The 17,500-nt window shown below is 48.5% G+C and overlaps 1 protein-coding gene across 1 annotated transcript in view; it reads left to right on the top strand.

The window, feature by feature from the left end:
- The window catches only part of stx1b (syntaxin 1B), a 76,170-nt gene that overhangs the window by 34,278 nt on the left and 24,392 nt on the right, over positions 1 to 17,500 (top strand). Inside the window, exons 2-3 of the mRNA XM_070551552.1 lie at positions 15,747 to 15,821; positions 15,907 to 16,006. Of these exons, the coding sequence (XP_070407653.1) occupies positions 15,747 to 15,821; positions 15,907 to 16,006 (175 nt within the window). The remainder of the gene's footprint in view (positions 1 to 15,746; positions 15,822 to 15,906; positions 16,007 to 17,500) is intronic.

Below are 17,500 nucleotides of genomic sequence, written 5' to 3'. Positions count from 1 at the left end.
GCTAATCAGTGGGTGCCAGCCGCTGACGCTGCAATTTTCAGCACAGCTTAATAAAACAAAGCAGATACTGAAAAGTCGGGAGGAAATTCAGACCCTTGCAGTTGGAAAAGACTGTCCAAATGGACAAAACCCATTTCAGTCAGGCTGATTAGGGCTGTTGGAAAAGGGGCTTTAGTGGCTCCTGTTGACCTTTGAAAGCCCCTGGTGTTTATGGAGCCTTCTCAAGGTCCTCAGTGGCTCATGAAGACCCTTCAAAGTTACTGGTAGGCTTTTCTTTCAGCAAAAATATTTATCATTTCAACTAATTCCTGAAAACAACATCAATATTAATTATAACAAATATGATCAGGTTTTGCACAAACATTATTATTCTACATTAAACTTTATTATCTTACTGATTTGTTCACTTCTTGTGAGGCAGTTTGATTTAAAGTCCCAGATGTTGTTCATTAGAGGGTCATCAGGATGACAGCATGGGCTCGGCCTATCTTCTGGGCGTCTCACAGATCAGCTGATTTTCTGAAGGACACTGAGTCCTCTGCTGTCACTTCCAGAAAAAAAGGGGAAAAAACTGGAGAGTTTCCAGAAGGAGGCGCTCCATGATGCCTTCAGGGACCTGGTCTGAGTTAGACACAGCTGTATTCACAGGCTGCATTCACAAGACCAGAAACCAGTCCTGATCAGAATCCCAAGACCAGATTGGACCAAGTTACACCTAGTTAGCTAAACCACAAATAACAGCAATTTAATTAATTAACCTTAGACTCCAAAAGGAAGCAGTACATCTGAACTATTCTGGCCCAGAAGCTTTTAGTTTGCAGAAGGTATTTTTGATTGTCATACATCGTTGAGCCACCAAACCTTTTAATCGACCCGGTTTGACCAATTTAATACCCACATGTTAGATTCTACTTTTCAGAGTAGAGTTCTTAAGGAGTGAACAAAGGTTAAAGGGACTTTACGGAGTTTTCAATTTTTATGCTCACGATTGCCCCCTCAGGCCAAAAGCATAATGGCAGCTTGAATAGGAGGCTTGTGCACGAGGCGCGCATGCTGTACGTGCACACTCCTTAACGAAAATAACAGCTGAGACAGTCCCTTGTGTTTGTGTGTGTGTGTGTGTGTGTGTGTGTGTGTGTGTGTGTGTGTGTGTGTGTGTGTGTGTGTGGCCCGGAGGACAGAGGGCAGGAGAATGCGTAGCTAATTAATTAAATAGTTTGGTTCTGTACCTTTCTCTTCAGCACAGCCGACAAAGGTTTAAGATGGGTCAGTCCTCCTGCATGCTCAGATTCCTTGCTTGAAAAATTGTTCTAAAATGAAAGTTGAACCCACATCTTTTTTATCTGTGAATTCAATGCCGTTCGGCCGAGTCTCAAATAAAAATGTGGGCATCTTACTGTAAAAAAAATACCATTAATGTAAAAAAGAAACTCTAAATGAACTATGTTCACATCCAGAATCAAACCCAGGACTTCAGCACGAGAGTCTGACATCTAACTAGGTGAGCAAAAGCACCAGTGACAACCTTTTTATCTGTAACATTTATATCCTTGATGACAGCTGAAACAACGTTCAAAGAACGGTTCGGAGCGAAAATGGCTATTTTGTTGCTAATTTGCAGGAAATATCTAGAACAGGGGTGTCAAACTCATTTTAGCTCAGGGGCCACACTGAGGGAAATCTAGTCCCAAGTGGGCCGGACCAGCAAATTAAAAACAACTTCAGATTGTTTTCTTTGTTTTAATACAATCAATATAAAACAAGGCTGGAGCCTGAGGACAGTGTAGTACAAGTACACCTGAAGTGTACTTGAAAATTTGAAAAAATAAAAAAAATAAAAAAATCAACAAATAAAAAAACATTCCCTAGTGATTCAAAGAGCTTACAGATCACATGGCAAGATCAATTTCATGCAGCACTTAAAGTATATTTGACTCATTTTACTTTACATCTTTTAGCTTTCACCAGCACATCAATATCAGAAGTCACATCCTGAGTGGCGGCCAACTTCAGGATGTGACTCAAGTTCTTGTGTGAGCCTTGAGCGCAGCTTTGTCTTATTTATACTCATTACAGAGAAAATTTGCTCACAGTGATGAGTTTATTTTCACTCTACATTGTAAAGTATGAAATTAAAGTTTACACAACCATCTCGCGGGCCGCATATTTGACACCCCTGATCTAGAAGAAAGTTCTACAGAAAGTAGCTAAGGGTACTCAGAAATGTAGCTAGCTTTGTCACTAGGCGTTAGGAACAGCGACAAAATGGCACTGCCTCTCTCTCTGCTGCTAAAGCTACGGATAGCTAATGCTACGGGCTATGCCTGAGCGTGAAAGCGCATGAAGCAGCCTGCTCGACCCGAGTAGCTCTCTTTTTCTGTGATTTTACAGAAAAACAGGCAATCACAGTAAAAATGCCAGGGCTCGTTCTACAGGATCAGGGCATTGCAGGAGAATGTATGAAGAAGACATTTATTATTTCTATACATGTTTTGGCTGTCAAACTTCCATAATGCCCCTTTAAGGTTTCACACCAGGTTAGACATTGTCCATCATGCTTTGGTTCTGGGCCAATCAGGCGTCAGCACATAATCTCGCTCTGACAGACAGAGCAAACACATAAGAAGTTGTGTGTTTGTTCTGTCTGTTCTCTTGTTGTTGTGTTGATGGCTGCAGCTGATTGGTGGACTGGACTTATCAGTGGAGACCAGCCGTATTTATTTCCCATGATCCTGAGCAGCTGATTGTATGTGGTTTGACACATTCAGCTTAGCAAGTAAAACAAACTGAGGCAGCAGAACCCAGAACCAACATGTAAACCAAGTCAGAACATGACCATTTGGGCCCACTAGCGGCCAATATTTTTGTTGTCATTTAGATGTTTTTTTCTTTGTGCATTTGTGGGTGCATGCATGGATGCATAGGTGCCATCGATATTTATACTGGACAATTCGTGTCCATAGGCTCCAATTATAAGTTTTTGTGCCAAAATGGGAGGTGGCCACTGTGAAGTGAATGAAGAAACTTGCTGTACTGTTTTGTTCATTTTACTAACAGCTCTAACACACGCACACTACTAAAGCTTCAGTTCCCCAACCTCCGGGTCGCCGTAAAAACGTGCCACACTGCATGTCGCAAAATCCCAACATACACTTGACAAAATCAAAACATCGGTGTGTGCTAACACTGGATATGACATTTCCCCCATTTTAACGGCTAATTATATTTCTTAAAAATCAAATTAAATAGCGGTTAGCCTAAAATAAAATGAATAAACTTATCTTGCAGAACAAACACAACCAAGTGAACAGGGTCTCAACTTAACCCATTGAAACGAGTTACCCTCTTCGGTAACAGGCCATAAGGGCGACTGAACTGGCCTGGACACACGACCCGACCTCGTCACAGTCTGCTTAGTGAGTGGAGGGTCATCCGCGGCAGCCGCCTGACTAGCCGGGCCAGCTCCCGTCAAAGCAGGAGTCAGGGTCTGACAGTCCATCACCGGAGGTGTCTGTGTGCTGACAGGCTGCGCTGCAGTGGGGTCATAGACTGGCTCCGGCTGCAGGTGATGCCTGTTCCAACATAGCATGCCCCAATCCATTGTGCGCAAGATGTAGGTTCTCGGAGTGATGTGCTCTCCGGTGATGACTGCCGGTGAAGCCCACAATGCCTGATTGTCCAGCTTGGACAGCACTCTGTCCCCAGGGCGCAGAGGTGGCAGTGATCTGGATCCATGGCGACGATTGTAGTAGTAAGCCTGCTTCGCTTTTCCTCTCCTGTCGTTCTCTCTCACCACGGATTGATTGGGCCACTTGGGTCGGAGATTTTCCTTCAGGGTGGGAAGTGTAGTGTGCAACTTCCTTCCTAACAAAAGCTCAGCAGGACTATAACCTGTGGTGGAGCAGGTTGTGGATCTGTAGACCAGCAGGGCCATCACAGGGTCCTGTTGCTTCAGTATTTTTTTGGCTGTTTGTACGGCCCATTCTGCATGGCCGTTACCTTGTGGGTGGTGAGGGCTCGAAGTGCAGTGCTTGAAGTCCAGACTCTTGGCGAACTCCCGGAACTCTGCACTCGCGAACTGAGGCCCGTTATCGCTCACCACCTCATCCGAATCTGGCAAAAACAGTCTTAAGGTTCTGGATGACCTGTGCACTGGTGGTTCTAGGGAGACGCAGTACTCCGCCACGGCATTAAACCTCATCAGTCTCATGAGGAGACGCTGACACCAGATTGGGACGTTGTCTTAGCTGCGGGAGTTGATGAGGGGCACAAGCAGTTCATGTTCATGGGTGGAGAGAGTTGTTGTATGGCGTTGATTTTGTCTGGATCGGGTCGGACTCCAGACTGGTCAATTAGGTGCCCCAAAAAACGTAGTTCTCTCTGTTTAAACGAACATTCTCGGTTGAGTGTCAGGCCGGCGCTATTTATGCACTTTATCGAGTCGGCTATCGTGCTCTTCCTCTGTGGCACCAAAGACCAGGACATCGTCCATGAACACCTTTACTCCTTCCAATCCCTGCAGGGTCTCTGTCATCTTCCTCTGGAAGATTTCAGGAGAGCTGTTTATTCCAAAGGGCAGCCGCTTAAAGTTGAACCTGCCGAATGGTGTGATAAATGTGGTGAGTTTGCAGCTTTCTGGGTGCAGTGGTATCCGGAAGAATCCACTGGCTGCATCTAGTGAGGTGAAGAGTGTTGCACCACTTAACTTAGCTATTATTTCATCAGCTGTGGGAGAACAAACTGCTCTCTTTTGACTGCTTCATTCAGTCTTTTAAAGTCCACACCGATTCTAGCTTTGCCAGTGACTTTTTTCAAAATGGGCACCATTGGGGAACACCATTCCATGGGCTGGGTCACTTTCTCGATTACTCTGTTTTTTCCATCCTCTGGAGTTCCTCTTTAACTTTAGGCAGCATCGGGAGAGGTACCCGCCTAGCAGTAAACATGGCATACGGTGCAACATTTTCTTTCAGCTCTATTTTCACTGGTTCTGTTTTTAAAGTTCCATAGTCCCCAAATGGCCCCCCACATGGCCAGGCCTGCTGTGAATTGCCTCCTCAATTCTTCTCACCAGTTTCATTTCCACAGATTTTTCTCTGCTCAGCAGGTTGTTCACTGATCTCCCACGTGCAGCATACGCTGTGAGTAGGTATTTCTTGCCTTTGTAGGTGACTGAGCTCTGAATTCAGCTGATGCATTTAATCTTCCCCCCTGGGCTGTCCAATAGGATGTGTGTTGGCTGCAGCAGTGGGCTAGGTGTGATTGACAGGTAAGCTTCTTCGCTGATGATTGTTACGTCCGCCCCGGTGTCTATATTAAACTCCACCAGCGTTGAACCTTTCAGCAGATTGATGAACCAGTGTTCATTCTCCACCGCTGTCTTGTTTACAGCTCCCAGGAAGTATGATTGAGGTTGATCAGCTACAACCTCAGTTACAACCTCTCTCACTTCGGCACATTTTTCTCCAGTGACCTACCTTCTGGCAGGAGTTGCATGTTGAGCCTCTGGCTGGACACGTTTCCTCTGCTTCGTGGCCAGGTTTCCCGCATCGGCCACACTGCTGTCGTTGCTGGGCTTTGTCTTTCGGCTTGTTGCGGGGTGTGCAGTACTTGCCTCGGTTTCTTTTAACCTCGTTCACTGCGCCTCCTGCCGCTCCACCTTGTAGGTTAATTTGAGCCGTTATTTCCTCTGCTTGCCTCACTGTCTCGATAGTAAATGCCAGAGTCAAGTCTTTAGCCAGCTGTAGCTTGTGTGACACTTCCTTGTCCAACACGCCGACAACTATCCGGTCTCTGATGTTTTCATCTCTCACCGCTCCAAATTCACAGTGTTCCTACAGTTCGTATAATGCTCTTATAAACGTCTCTGCTTTCTCACCCAGCCGTTGTGTGCGCTGGTGAAAGCATGTGCGTTCATGTATGACGTTCCTTCTGGGAATGAAGTACTCGTTGAACTTAGCTAGCACCCGGTCAAAGTCGTCTCTGTGAGCCACGTTGTCAACAACGAAGGACTGGAAGATGTTTTCGGCTTCCTGGCCCATGGCGTATATCAGAAAGCTGACCTGAACTGCTCCGTCATCTTTGTCTAGCTTTGTCGTGGTCCAGTAGCGGAGGAAACGTTGACGCCATTCTGGCCAGTCCCCCAGCTTATCGAAGGCAAAGCTCGACGACGGATTGAATTTGGCCATGTCACCTCAGTAGCTCCTTCTTCCATGTACTTCTGACACCATGTGAAGTGAATGAAGATACTTGCTGTACTGTTTTGTTCACTTTACTAACAGCTCTAACACACGCACACTACTACAGCTTCAGTTCCCCAACTTCCGGGTCGCCGTAAAAATGTGCCACACTGCATGTCGCAAAATCCCAATATACACTTGACTAAATCAAAACATTGGTGTGTGCTAACACTGGATATGACAGCCACCACCACCATTTTGACCATGTCACAGGCTTTGTCAAACTCAGACAATTCCAAAAAAGGGAAAAGAGGCGGGGCTGTAAGGCTGGGTTCAAATGATGACACCGGTCGAACTGAAGCTAATGTAGCTACAAGCTAACCGGAAGCTATCCCAAAGTTAACGTGGAGGTGGGAGCTAAGCTAATGGAGGAAGCTACCTAGCTACAACCAGAGTTAACTGTGCACAACACCAGAGCTTCTGAGTCAGAGGTACGCCGGGCTGGCCGCTGGGTAAAACCGGGTGGAACACAGAGGTCTCCGAGAGCTCCACAAGCCGGCAGCCGCACAGCAGACAAGCGCCGCTACGATCAGAGATGTGCCGAGCTGCCGCTGAAGGGAGGGAGTCCCTACCGATAGTTGGAACGCAGCTCCACCAACATGTTATAATTCAACCCCATTTTCAAAAATGCAGCGTTATGTTAAATGCACTGGGTTTTACCCTATTACATTTAAATTTCATGGTTAAACAGTACATGTTAAAATCTAAGCTCAGCTCGGCAGTGACCTAAACTACATAAATACAATTTTACTTACCAAAAAAAATTAAGTGGAGACTCCTTGGGCGCTCTATTAGTGCAATTAATGCCACAGCAAGTCATTTTGTCCAACAATTGCACAAAAAATATCCAAAAAGAACACACAAACGGCACAACTAATGGTCTAAGTTGAGAGACTGAAAATGGCGGAACAGTTTCCAGGCCAGACCGAGGCTCAGACTGAGGCCTTTCCCCGGAGCTAGCTCTGTGGTCACGTGGGTCTGATGCTCATTAATTATACAGAATTTTAGGCTTTTAATACACTTAAACAGAAGGGTGAGAAAAAAATTCACCCCCCTCAGAGTTGTCATGAGTGTAAACGAGATCATTTAAACCAAAAACATGTTTTGGTACCAGGCTGTAAACATGTTTATTTCTGCTGTGAAATTGGTATTTTTAACATGGGAGTCAATGAGGATTTGCTCGCTTCTGACACCAGCCCCTAGTGGATGAGGGTGGAACTGCAATTTATTTCACTTCCTGTTTTGATTCATATCCTGACCTGAATTATGGGGGCTTGGTAGGTGGGTGGGTGCTTGGGTGCGTGTATGCTTAGATGCATGCGCACGTGCATGTGTGGGTAAGTGCATGCATGGATGTATGCGTGCGTGGGTGGGTGCAAGGGTGCATACATGTGTGTGTGTGTGTGTGTGTGTGTGTGTGTGTGTGTGTGTGTGTGTGTGTGTGTGTGTGTGTGTGTGTGTGTGTGTGTGCATGGGTGGGTGGGTGAGTGTATGCATAGGTGCGTGTGCGTGTGTGTGTGTGTGTGTGCGTGTGTGCATACATGGTTGCGGCGGTAGATGCGTGTGTGCATGGCTGAATCTCACCTGGAGGGAGAACATTCTGACCCATTGTTTTTGAGGCTGCAGGGTTTATGAAAACAGATCTGAAATAACTGGGGAAATGTTTCAATAGTTTAGTATAATCCACTTTTGGTATCACACAAATATCAGCTGATTGCAAAAACATTTCTCTGACATTTATTGGAATTTTGATTAAACGTGTGTGCTTCAAATAAACTGTAAACAAAAGGATGTCCATCTGATTACAAGGGTTAGGGTTGATATTAGTTTGGTTTATTTATACAGCTCTGATTCACAACTAAACATTACTCTATAAAAACAAAACCAGATTCTGATCAGATCCAGATTCAAGCTGAATATAATCAAATCTAATTAGTTATTGATTAGTTAATTTTCCCCTACATGCGTAAGCTCAATCATCCATTCTGAGGTGCTCAAGAAAATGTTTATGTTTATGTTTATTTATTTAGCCGACGCTTTTATCCAAAGCGACTTACAGTTTATAACCTATAGGGCATGTTGTGATCTGTGGGGGAAACCGGAGTACCCGGAGGAAACCCACGCATGCATGGGGAGAACACGCAACTCCACGCAGAATGAAAATAGGAAGGAACCTCCGCCAGAACCAGGACAGACTGACTGAGAGGGTATGAATGAGACCCAGACCCAGAAAGTTTGGACCAGTCTTCATTTATATAGAAGATAAATCAAGAAAACACAGTTGATACCAGCAGTTTCAGTAGACATAAACATGGAAATTAAGGGCAGCTGAGTGAGTAAAGACAGTGGGGTGCAAAGGTTTGGGCATGATTCTCCTGTATAAATCATTGATTGTTATGATTAAGAAAAATCCAGTTATATCATAAAGGAGACACATGGTTTTATTTGAAAAGTGAAACAAAGTTTATAGGATTTACAGAAAGTACCATAATTGTTTAGACAGGTGTATAAATTTGGGCACCACAAAAATAATTAACTAAATATTTATAGATCCTCCTTTTGCAGAAATACCAGCCTCTAAACACTTCCTGTAGCTTCCAGTGGGAGTCTGGATTCTGGTTGAAGGTATTCTGGACCATTCTTCTTTACAAAACATCTCTAGTTCATTCAGTTCTATTTCGTCTAGTCTTAGCCCTTAAGCTAGCTGCTATTGGAAGGATGATCTCCGCATCAGCCAATCATGAAGAGCTTAAATGTACGCCCACTAATAGTGGTATATAACCGCAGTGACCCCACTGCTCACCTCCTCCTTTTTCTCTTCATGCCAAGCTTGAGAGCTTTATTAAAGAGCAAATATTATCCCAAAAGAGCAAAATTATCCGAAGACAACTTACCAGCCATGTCCAGCGACGCCAGACCCTGCCCGACCTGCCAGACGGGCTCCATTTCCAGCGGCGACCTGCACGCTAAGTGTGAGGTCTGTCTCGGGGCTCACCACGCTGGCCTGGCCTTGACCCCGCAGGCCTCGTGCCCGTTCTGTGCCGCTCTGCCCGTGGCGGAGAAGAGTCGCCGGGTCGAGTACTTCACTCCCGCCGCCGACGAAGAATTTCCAGTGGCTGACTCCTACCCGCTGGACAAGGCTTTGGTTTTCTTCTACGCCGGTCAGGAGCCGGCTGGCTTCAACCGGCTGGATGACGTCACCGACAGCGAAAACTACGATGAGGCGGCATCCCTCCTAGACATAACGGAGGTCGACGAGCTTCGCTCAGCGGGTCCTTCTGCCCCAGTGGCTTCTCGCTCCTCCCTGCCAGCAGTAAGAGCACTGCTCCAGGAGCTGCCCGCCATCATTTCTGCGGCAGCAGCCCGCAAGGGGCTAGCTGTGCCAGAACCGGCCCTGCCTGAAGCGGATGATTTGGCGGGAATTTTCGGGGCAACTCAGACACGCTGCCCAGACCCTATCTGGCCGCGCTTCCCCGCTGCTATGAGCTGCTGGTCTGCCGCCTTCTCCGAGCCTGCCAAGCTCAAGGCGCCAGTCTCCATGTATGCGCCCATCACCAAGGTCGAGGGGTTTTCCGACCAAGGCTGGCCGTCCGTTCCTCCGCTAGAGCCGGATTTGACCTCGCTGTTCGGCGCCAAGAACCACCTCGCTAGCCCGCGAGCTGTTCCCGCTTCAAAACATGACCAGCTGCTGACGCGGCTCACCGACCGCGCACATCAGTGTGCCTTTCAGACCGGCGCTGCAGGGAATAACATCGCACTTCTTGCCTTCGGCGTCTCCAAGATGATGGAGGAGCTGGAAGCTCCCGAGGAGTCGAAAGCCGTCATAACTAAGACTGCTGATGCTATCCTCAATCTGTGTGCTGCTGTGCTCACCGGTTCTGCTCGCATCGCTGCCTGGCAGACCCTCATCCAGCGAGCAATCTGGCTGAAGGCCCTGCCCTCCATTCCGGAACATCTGCAAAGGGAGATGCTGGATGGCCCCATCACCACCGATGTTCTGTTTGGTCCCCATCTTAGGGGCGTCATTGAGAGGGCTCAGAAGACGGCCGAACTATCGGCTACGGTGCGAGACCTGGTCCACCCTCGGTCAGCCTCGCACTCCGGCCGTTCAGCCAGAGGATGGGACGAACGGCGCGGAAGCTTCAGACGTCCAGCTGCACCACCCGCTCCACGGAGCCGGCCTCCCGCTTCAGCTCCACATCAGCGGGACCAGCGAGATGGCGGACAACGGTTCCGGCGGGGCCAGCAGACGCCGTCTTGGCAGACCCAGGTGCAGGAGCCTCGCCGAAAGCAGCCACGGAAGTGACTCTTTGGGGGGAATGTGTGTGTTACTGATTGTTCTGATGTTGTTGGTTTTGAAATAAAACCCAAAAAACGTCACTCAAAGAGCACAATCCTACAGTCCTCCGCAGAATCCTCTGCCGAGTTTTCACACATGTTCCCCACACCAAGCACTGCTGCACGCACACATGTTCCTGCAGGTAGTCATAATACACGGCCAGCCGTAAGGGTGCGCTCCATTTGCGCTCCGGCCCCAGCATCCGGCCAGGCCCAACTCGTCCCGCTCTCCCCACGCCGTTGGGTGGGGCGGGATGTCATGTCGCTGTCTCGACCACGCGCGGCTCCATCCGCTGGCACTCTGTCGCCCCCGTGCACAGGCCCGGCTCCCACTCGTCCTTCACTCTCGGACTCCACGCTCCGCGGTGTGGACCAGCCTGTTCCAGCTGTTTCGCACTCGCCCTTTCGAGCGCAGCCCTCCATGGGTCGCCCCCAGTTCTCTGGTACGGGCGACGGCGGTAAGGGCGCATGCACAACCCTCAGACGTTGTTCACGTGACCGCGCACACGCGTCCACTGTCGGAACGCGCGCACGAGTGGCGCCGCCTTTGCATCATGAGCAAATGGATTTCGGACACCATTCATTGCGGTCACACACTTCATTTTCAGGCCACTCCACCTCCCTTCAACGGGATCGTGGAGACGACGTTCACATCGCAAGTACAGTCTCAGGCGCTAGAGCTAGAGCTGCGGGAACTTCTGTCCAAAGACGCTATTTCCCGAGTCCCTCGCGGACAAGAACTCTCGGGTTTCTACTCCCGCTACTTCGTAGTACCAAAGAAGTCGGGAGGAATGAGGCCGATTCTCGACCTGTCCCTGTTCTACTGCTCCATAGCAGTAATGCATTTCCGCATGTTAACGATGAGACAAGTCCTGGAATATGTGCGCCCCGGGGATTGGTTCATGTCAATCGACCTGAAAGACGCATACTTCCACATACCAGTAGTTCCAAACCACCGGAAGTTTCTGCGTTTTTCGTTCAAGGGAGTTCAATATCAGTTCAATCGCCTCCCTTTCGGCTACTCGCTAGCCCCGCGCACCTTCTCCAAATGTCTGGAGACCGCGCTGCAGCCACTGCTCACGGAGGGAATGAGGGTCTTATTTTACCTGGACGATCTTCTCCTGTGCGCTCAGTCCAAGGACGAGGCGTCACAGCAAACCAGGAGGTTGACAGGGCATCTGTCAACCCTAGGGTTTTCTATAAACTGGGAAAAGAGCTCCATCCTTCCATCCCAGTCGATTGTGTATCTCGGGGTGGAGTTGGACGCCTCCCTAATGAGAGTACGTTTGTCGCCTGCAAGAGCGGCAGATCTCTCCACGGTGATCTCCCGTGTTCAACCCCGCAAGATCGTGAGAGCCCGGTTAGTCATGAAACTCCTGGGCATGATGTCCGCAGCCCATTCAGTGGTGCCGCTAGGTTTGCTGCGCACGAGGCGCTTGCAAAGCTGGTTCGTCCGCCTCCGGGTACACCCAATACGTCAGAAGAGACGTATGTTGAGGATTCCCCCTTCAGTGGGCGGGGACCTCGCTCACTGGGGGAACCCCTGCATCCTCTCACGCGGGGTTCCCATCGGACGTCCTGCGTCACACGTATCTGTGTTTACGGATGCGTCACTGTCGGGGTGGGGGGGCACGTGCTTGTCCCATACGGTGGCAGATCGCTGCCCTCCCACACGCACAAGCACATAAATGTGTTGGAGCTTATGACAGTGAGGAATGTGATCAGACACTTTGCTGCCCTTCTCGAGGGCCGTCATGTCGAAGTTCACACAAACAACCGGGTAGCGGCAGCCTACATAAATCGCCAAGGGGGAGTTCGATCCCTCCCACTGTTGCGTGTTGCCACAGATTTACTGTGTTGGACACATGTCCACCTGCTGTCCATCAGAGCCATCTTCATTCCGGGGGTACTGAATGTAGTGGCAGACATCCTGTCGAGAGGGGGACCCCGCGACTCCGACTGGCGTCTACATCCTGCACTGATATCACAGATCTGGATCAGGTTCGGGGAACCGTCTGTGGATCTGTTCGCGGCTCGCGAAAACGCTCAGTGTCGCCTGTGGTTTTCCCTGAGTCCCCGGGACGGACCCCCGCTCGGGACGGACCCCCGCTCGGGGCGGACGCCTTCTCACACCAGCCCTGGCCTCGAACGCTCCTTTATGCGTTTCCACCAGTCCCTCTGGTTCCCCGTCTCCTGGACCGAATTCGGTCGGAACAGCTCTCGGTGATTCTGGTGGCTCCCAGACGCGTGTCCGCGTCATGGTTTCCGGACCTGCAAGCGCTAGTGTCCGGCTCCCCGTGGAGGCTCCCGTGGAGGGCGGACACCCTTCTCCAGGCGGATGGGATAATTAAACATCCTCCGGAAATAGGCCAACGGCTGTGGGTCTGGCTGCTGAGCGGTCACGCTTAGAGGCTTCTGGGCTGCCGCATGATGTGGTCGCCACGATTCAGAGTGCGCGGGCGCCCTCTACCATTGCGTCTTACGCTTCTAAATGGGCAGCTTTCCAGAACTGGTGCGCAGAACGGAATGTTCAAGCGCTCTCCTGCCAGCTGGCGGATGTCCTATCGTTTCTGCAGATACTGATGGACAGGGGCCTCGCATTCAGCACTGTTAAGACATATGCTGCAGCTATCTCATCATGTCATCAGGGTTTTGGAGATAGATCTGTTTTCAATCATCCCCTCACAAAACGTTTTCTAAAAGGTGTCAGGAGGAACAGACCTGTGTCCCGCCCGCTTTTTCCCCAATGGGATCTAACGGTGGTTCTGCGTGGCTTAAAACTGCATTGCTGCTGGTGCTAGCATCAGTTAAGAGAGTGAGTGACCTAACCGCCCTCTCAGTGGCTCCCGCATGCCTCAGGATCCGGGAGGATGGCGGGTCTGCTGTTTTATGCCCCAACCCAGCCTTTGTGCCCAAAAGCATTAATGCTTCCTTCAAATCCAGGTCAATTTCATTGGCTGGACTTTTTCCTCCTCCCCATAATTCTGAGGAGGAGGCGGCTTCTCACCTTCTCTGCCCGGTGCGCGCGCTTGCACGATATGTGTCACGCACTTCAGGGATTCGTCGCTCACAAAACCTGTTTGTGCACTACAGGGAGTCTTCCCTTGGTCAGGCGCTGTCGGCCCAGCGCCTTTCACGCTGGCTGTGTGACGCCATTTCCCTCGCTTACACATCATCAGGGCAGGATCCCCCTGAGGCACTCAGGGCTCACTCAGCCAGAGGGATTTCCTCTTCGATGGCGCTCCTCAGTGGTGTGTCAATGGAAGACATTTGTCAGGCTGCTTCATGGGCTTCACCCTGTTCCTTTACTCGTTATTATTTACGAGATGTGTCTTCAGGATCCATCACTCGTTCAGTGCTTGGACCCCAGCAGGCTAAATGAATGCTTATAGCACCTCATTAGTCTTGCTGAGATGGATTTCATCCTCTTGTGGATGATGTTTTTTAGTGGGGGCCCCTCTCTTATCGTGCCTGCCTCAGTCTTTAAGCCTGGTCTGAGGCTGAACGTCCCCCACTAGAGGAGATTTGATTGGGTGTGTCCATTGGTTGTGTTAACCAGTGGGGCGTAAACCCATCCAGCTGCGCTTTATTCCAATAGCAGCTAGCTTAAGGGCTAAGACTAGACAAAATAGAACGTTGGTTACGTATTGTAACCCCAGATTCTATGAGTCTAGTCGCAGCCCTTAAGCCACTGGCCCCACTGGTTATGATGGGAATAAGAGCCATTGGAGGTGAGCAGTGGGGTCACTGCGGTTATATACCACGAGGGGGCCCACTATTGGTGGGCGTACATTTAAGCTCTTCATGATTGGCTGATGCGGAGATCATCCTTCCAATAGCAGCTAGCTTAAGGGCTGCGACTAGACTCATAGAATCTGGGGTTACAATACGTAACCAACGGTCTGATGGCTTCTGAGTATGGACAGCTCTCTCTAACTCACACCACAGATGTTCAGGAGTATTCAGGTCTGGGGACGGAGATGGCCATTCCAGAATGTTCTACTTGTTCCTCTGCATGAGTGCCTTAGTGGATGTTGAGCAGTGTTTAGGGTCATTGTCTTGTTGAAAGATCCAGCCCCGGTGCAGCTTCAGCTTTGTCACTCATTCCTGGACATTGGTCTCCAGAATTTGCTGATATTGAGTGGAATCCATGCGTCCCTCAACTTTAACAAGATTCCCAGTCCCTGCACTGGCCACACAGCCCGCAGCATGATGGAACCACCACCGTGCTTTACTGTAGGTAGCGGGTGTTTTTCTTGGAGTGCTGTGTTCTTGTTCCTCCATGCATAACGCTCCTTGTTATGCCCAAATAACTCATCAACCCACCTTATTCCAGAATGAAGCTGGCTTTCTCTGAGGCAGCTTTCTGGATCCTTCCCTGAACCATGATGGTGAACAATTTTTGTTTTCAGCTCATGTGAGAGTTGTTGTGAGACCCCATGTTGCTGCTCTTCAGAGAATATTCAAATTCTGTAAATTCTATAAACTTTGTTTCACCTCTCAAATTTCACTGTGTGTGTGTGTGTGTGTGTGTGTGTGTGTGTGTGTCCTACGATTATATGTAACTGGACTAACTTTTTTGTAACCTTTGATCATAACAACTGGCAATTTAGGAAAATCATAAAGATTAACAAGGCTGCCCAAACTTCCACACCCCACTGTATAGTCAGTGTTTTCTAAGCAGCATAACTAAAGAGATGAGCCAAGCCATCGCTAACCAGAAGAGTTCTCCAAATGGAAAGTCTTATTCAAAGGAAACAGGGTGTCTGCCTCACGGATGGAAATGATAAGCTGAGAGGGGCCTGAGAACTGAAAGCTAAGGAAGCAGTAGTTTACAGGAGAGAAAAAGAGACAAATGCTTTGATGACAACATCTGGAGCAAGATCTTTATAAGAACATGGAGCTTTTTGTTAAGAGCTTTAGAAGTCAGTGGTAAAATGTGAAAGTAAACTAAATTTTACAGGGACCCAGTAAAGAGATGCCAAATCTGCCGAAATGCCTTTCTTCACATTCTGGATCAGCAAGCGGCCTCTATGGGAATGTTTAGGACATCTTGACAATAACAAATTTCAATAATCAAGTCTACAAGTAATACATGCATAAGGTAGTTCCTTTTCTGCATTGATTTGCCCTTCAAAGAGTCATCATCTTCATCCTTTGTGTCTGCAGGCTAAGGACAGCGATGATGATGAGGAGGTGGTCCAGGTCGACAGGGACCACTTCATGGATGAGTTCTTCGAACAGGTGAAACATGATGGCACAGTCAGATCCTTCCTAAAATCTGTCTAGGTCCAGATGTTGACCATGTGTGTTGACCTCTGACCTTCAGGTGGAGGAGATCAGAGGCTGTATAGAGAAGCTGTCAGAAGATGTGGAGCAGGTGAAGAAGCAGCACAGTGCCATCCTGGCTGCCCCCAACCCTGATGAAAGTAAGGCCACAACACAGACACACAACTTCAGACAGACACAACTATCCACACAGGGCCTAGTAAAAACTGCTGGTGATTCTTTAGGAATTTAATGAAACTATATGTGTGCACCTGTTGGTGTGTACTGAGCCCCCATCAGGTATAACATGGAACCGCTGCATGCACAGACACACAACCCCGCTATAACCTGGTTTGTGTCCAGAGTTCTGACTCACAGAAGTCTAACACAAAGGTGCTAAATATTTGAATTGTTTTTATTTCATAACCAAGCCCACGCCCCAACTGAGCCCTCAGGTTTTAAAATGGAAACTGTGTGATGAAAGGTCACATGACCATCACAAGCACCTCTGATGAACCCACTCTGTCTGGGTTCTGGCCCATTTTCTTTCACCCAGTTTTAGCCCCAGTGCATGTTTTTGGGCTGAAACCAGAAGACACTCAGTTCTGACCCGACAACAGCAGCTATGTGTTGGTTTGTACTGGCAGAATTCCACCGGTGCCGTCTCCTCGCCCCTCCTGACACCTGAGGCAGAACCATCAGATTTAGAGGGTACAAGACAGCAGCTGCAGTGACCTGGACTCGTTGTGACTCAGCTGCAACGAGTCAATGTCAGCACCAAGGCCTGAAGCCAAGTCTGCGCTGTCAGATGCACCGTGCTAGAGAAACTGTCCAGATTTAATTGGACCTTTTAGAGGTTCTGCTCAATTCTAGGATCCAATCATTAGCTAGTTCACATCCACACCTATCAAAGACCAGTTTCATTCACTTTCTTTGGTGAATGCAGCTCTGGTCAGCGTAATTAGTGCAGACCGGACCTGGATGCTCTCAGAGGAACCTTAACCAGTTTTGTGACAGTGCTGTTGCCACCTTGCAGGTCTTCAGATCTGATCCTGACTCAGAATCCTTCGTCCTGTTTTATTCAGCAGTGCAGAAAACAAGGATGTCACTAAACTAAACAAGACTGCTGAGTAAAAATCTAACTAGGTTTTAAGTGGTGAGGCCATTTTGAGGCTGTAGTACCAAGAGTGTCCATCTGGGGAGGAGAAGACTGTCAGAAATAATGATCCTGACTCAGGGGGAAACAAAACAGAAGATAAAAAAGTATGATACCAGGTTGAGATTTTGGGTTCAAATCAGAAAAGCATTTTGTCTCCACTTTAGTTTTATATTCTGTGTACAATAAGACATGATGGTTAAATAAAACCATAGAAGAACTTTAGCACGTTCAGTATTTAGGATTACATGTTGATCTGTTCTGTTCATTCTGCACGCTGTCACTGTTTCTCTTGCATGCTGAGTTTTGTTTTGCTGTTGCATGATAAATAATGTTTATTTTGTGGTGTTGTTTTATTCTTTCTTCCTGTCATTCCCTCCGCTCTCATGTCTGCATGATGCTGTGACATCTCTTTTTAATCTGCATGACGTGGCGTTAGCTGGAGATGCTGAGGGTAACCTGATGACATGTGAGTATGTAGCTGAAGAGCCAGGTGAAG

This window comes from Nothobranchius furzeri, chromosome 5 (genome assembly GCF_043380555.1).
Source record: "Nothobranchius furzeri strain GRZ-AD chromosome 5, NfurGRZ-RIMD1, whole genome shotgun sequence".
NCBI lineage: Eukaryota > Metazoa > Chordata > Actinopteri > Cyprinodontiformes > Nothobranchiidae > Nothobranchius > Nothobranchius furzeri.
Note: the sequence above shows the minus strand (reverse complement) of the source record. Positions and strands in the feature narration are given on the sequence as shown.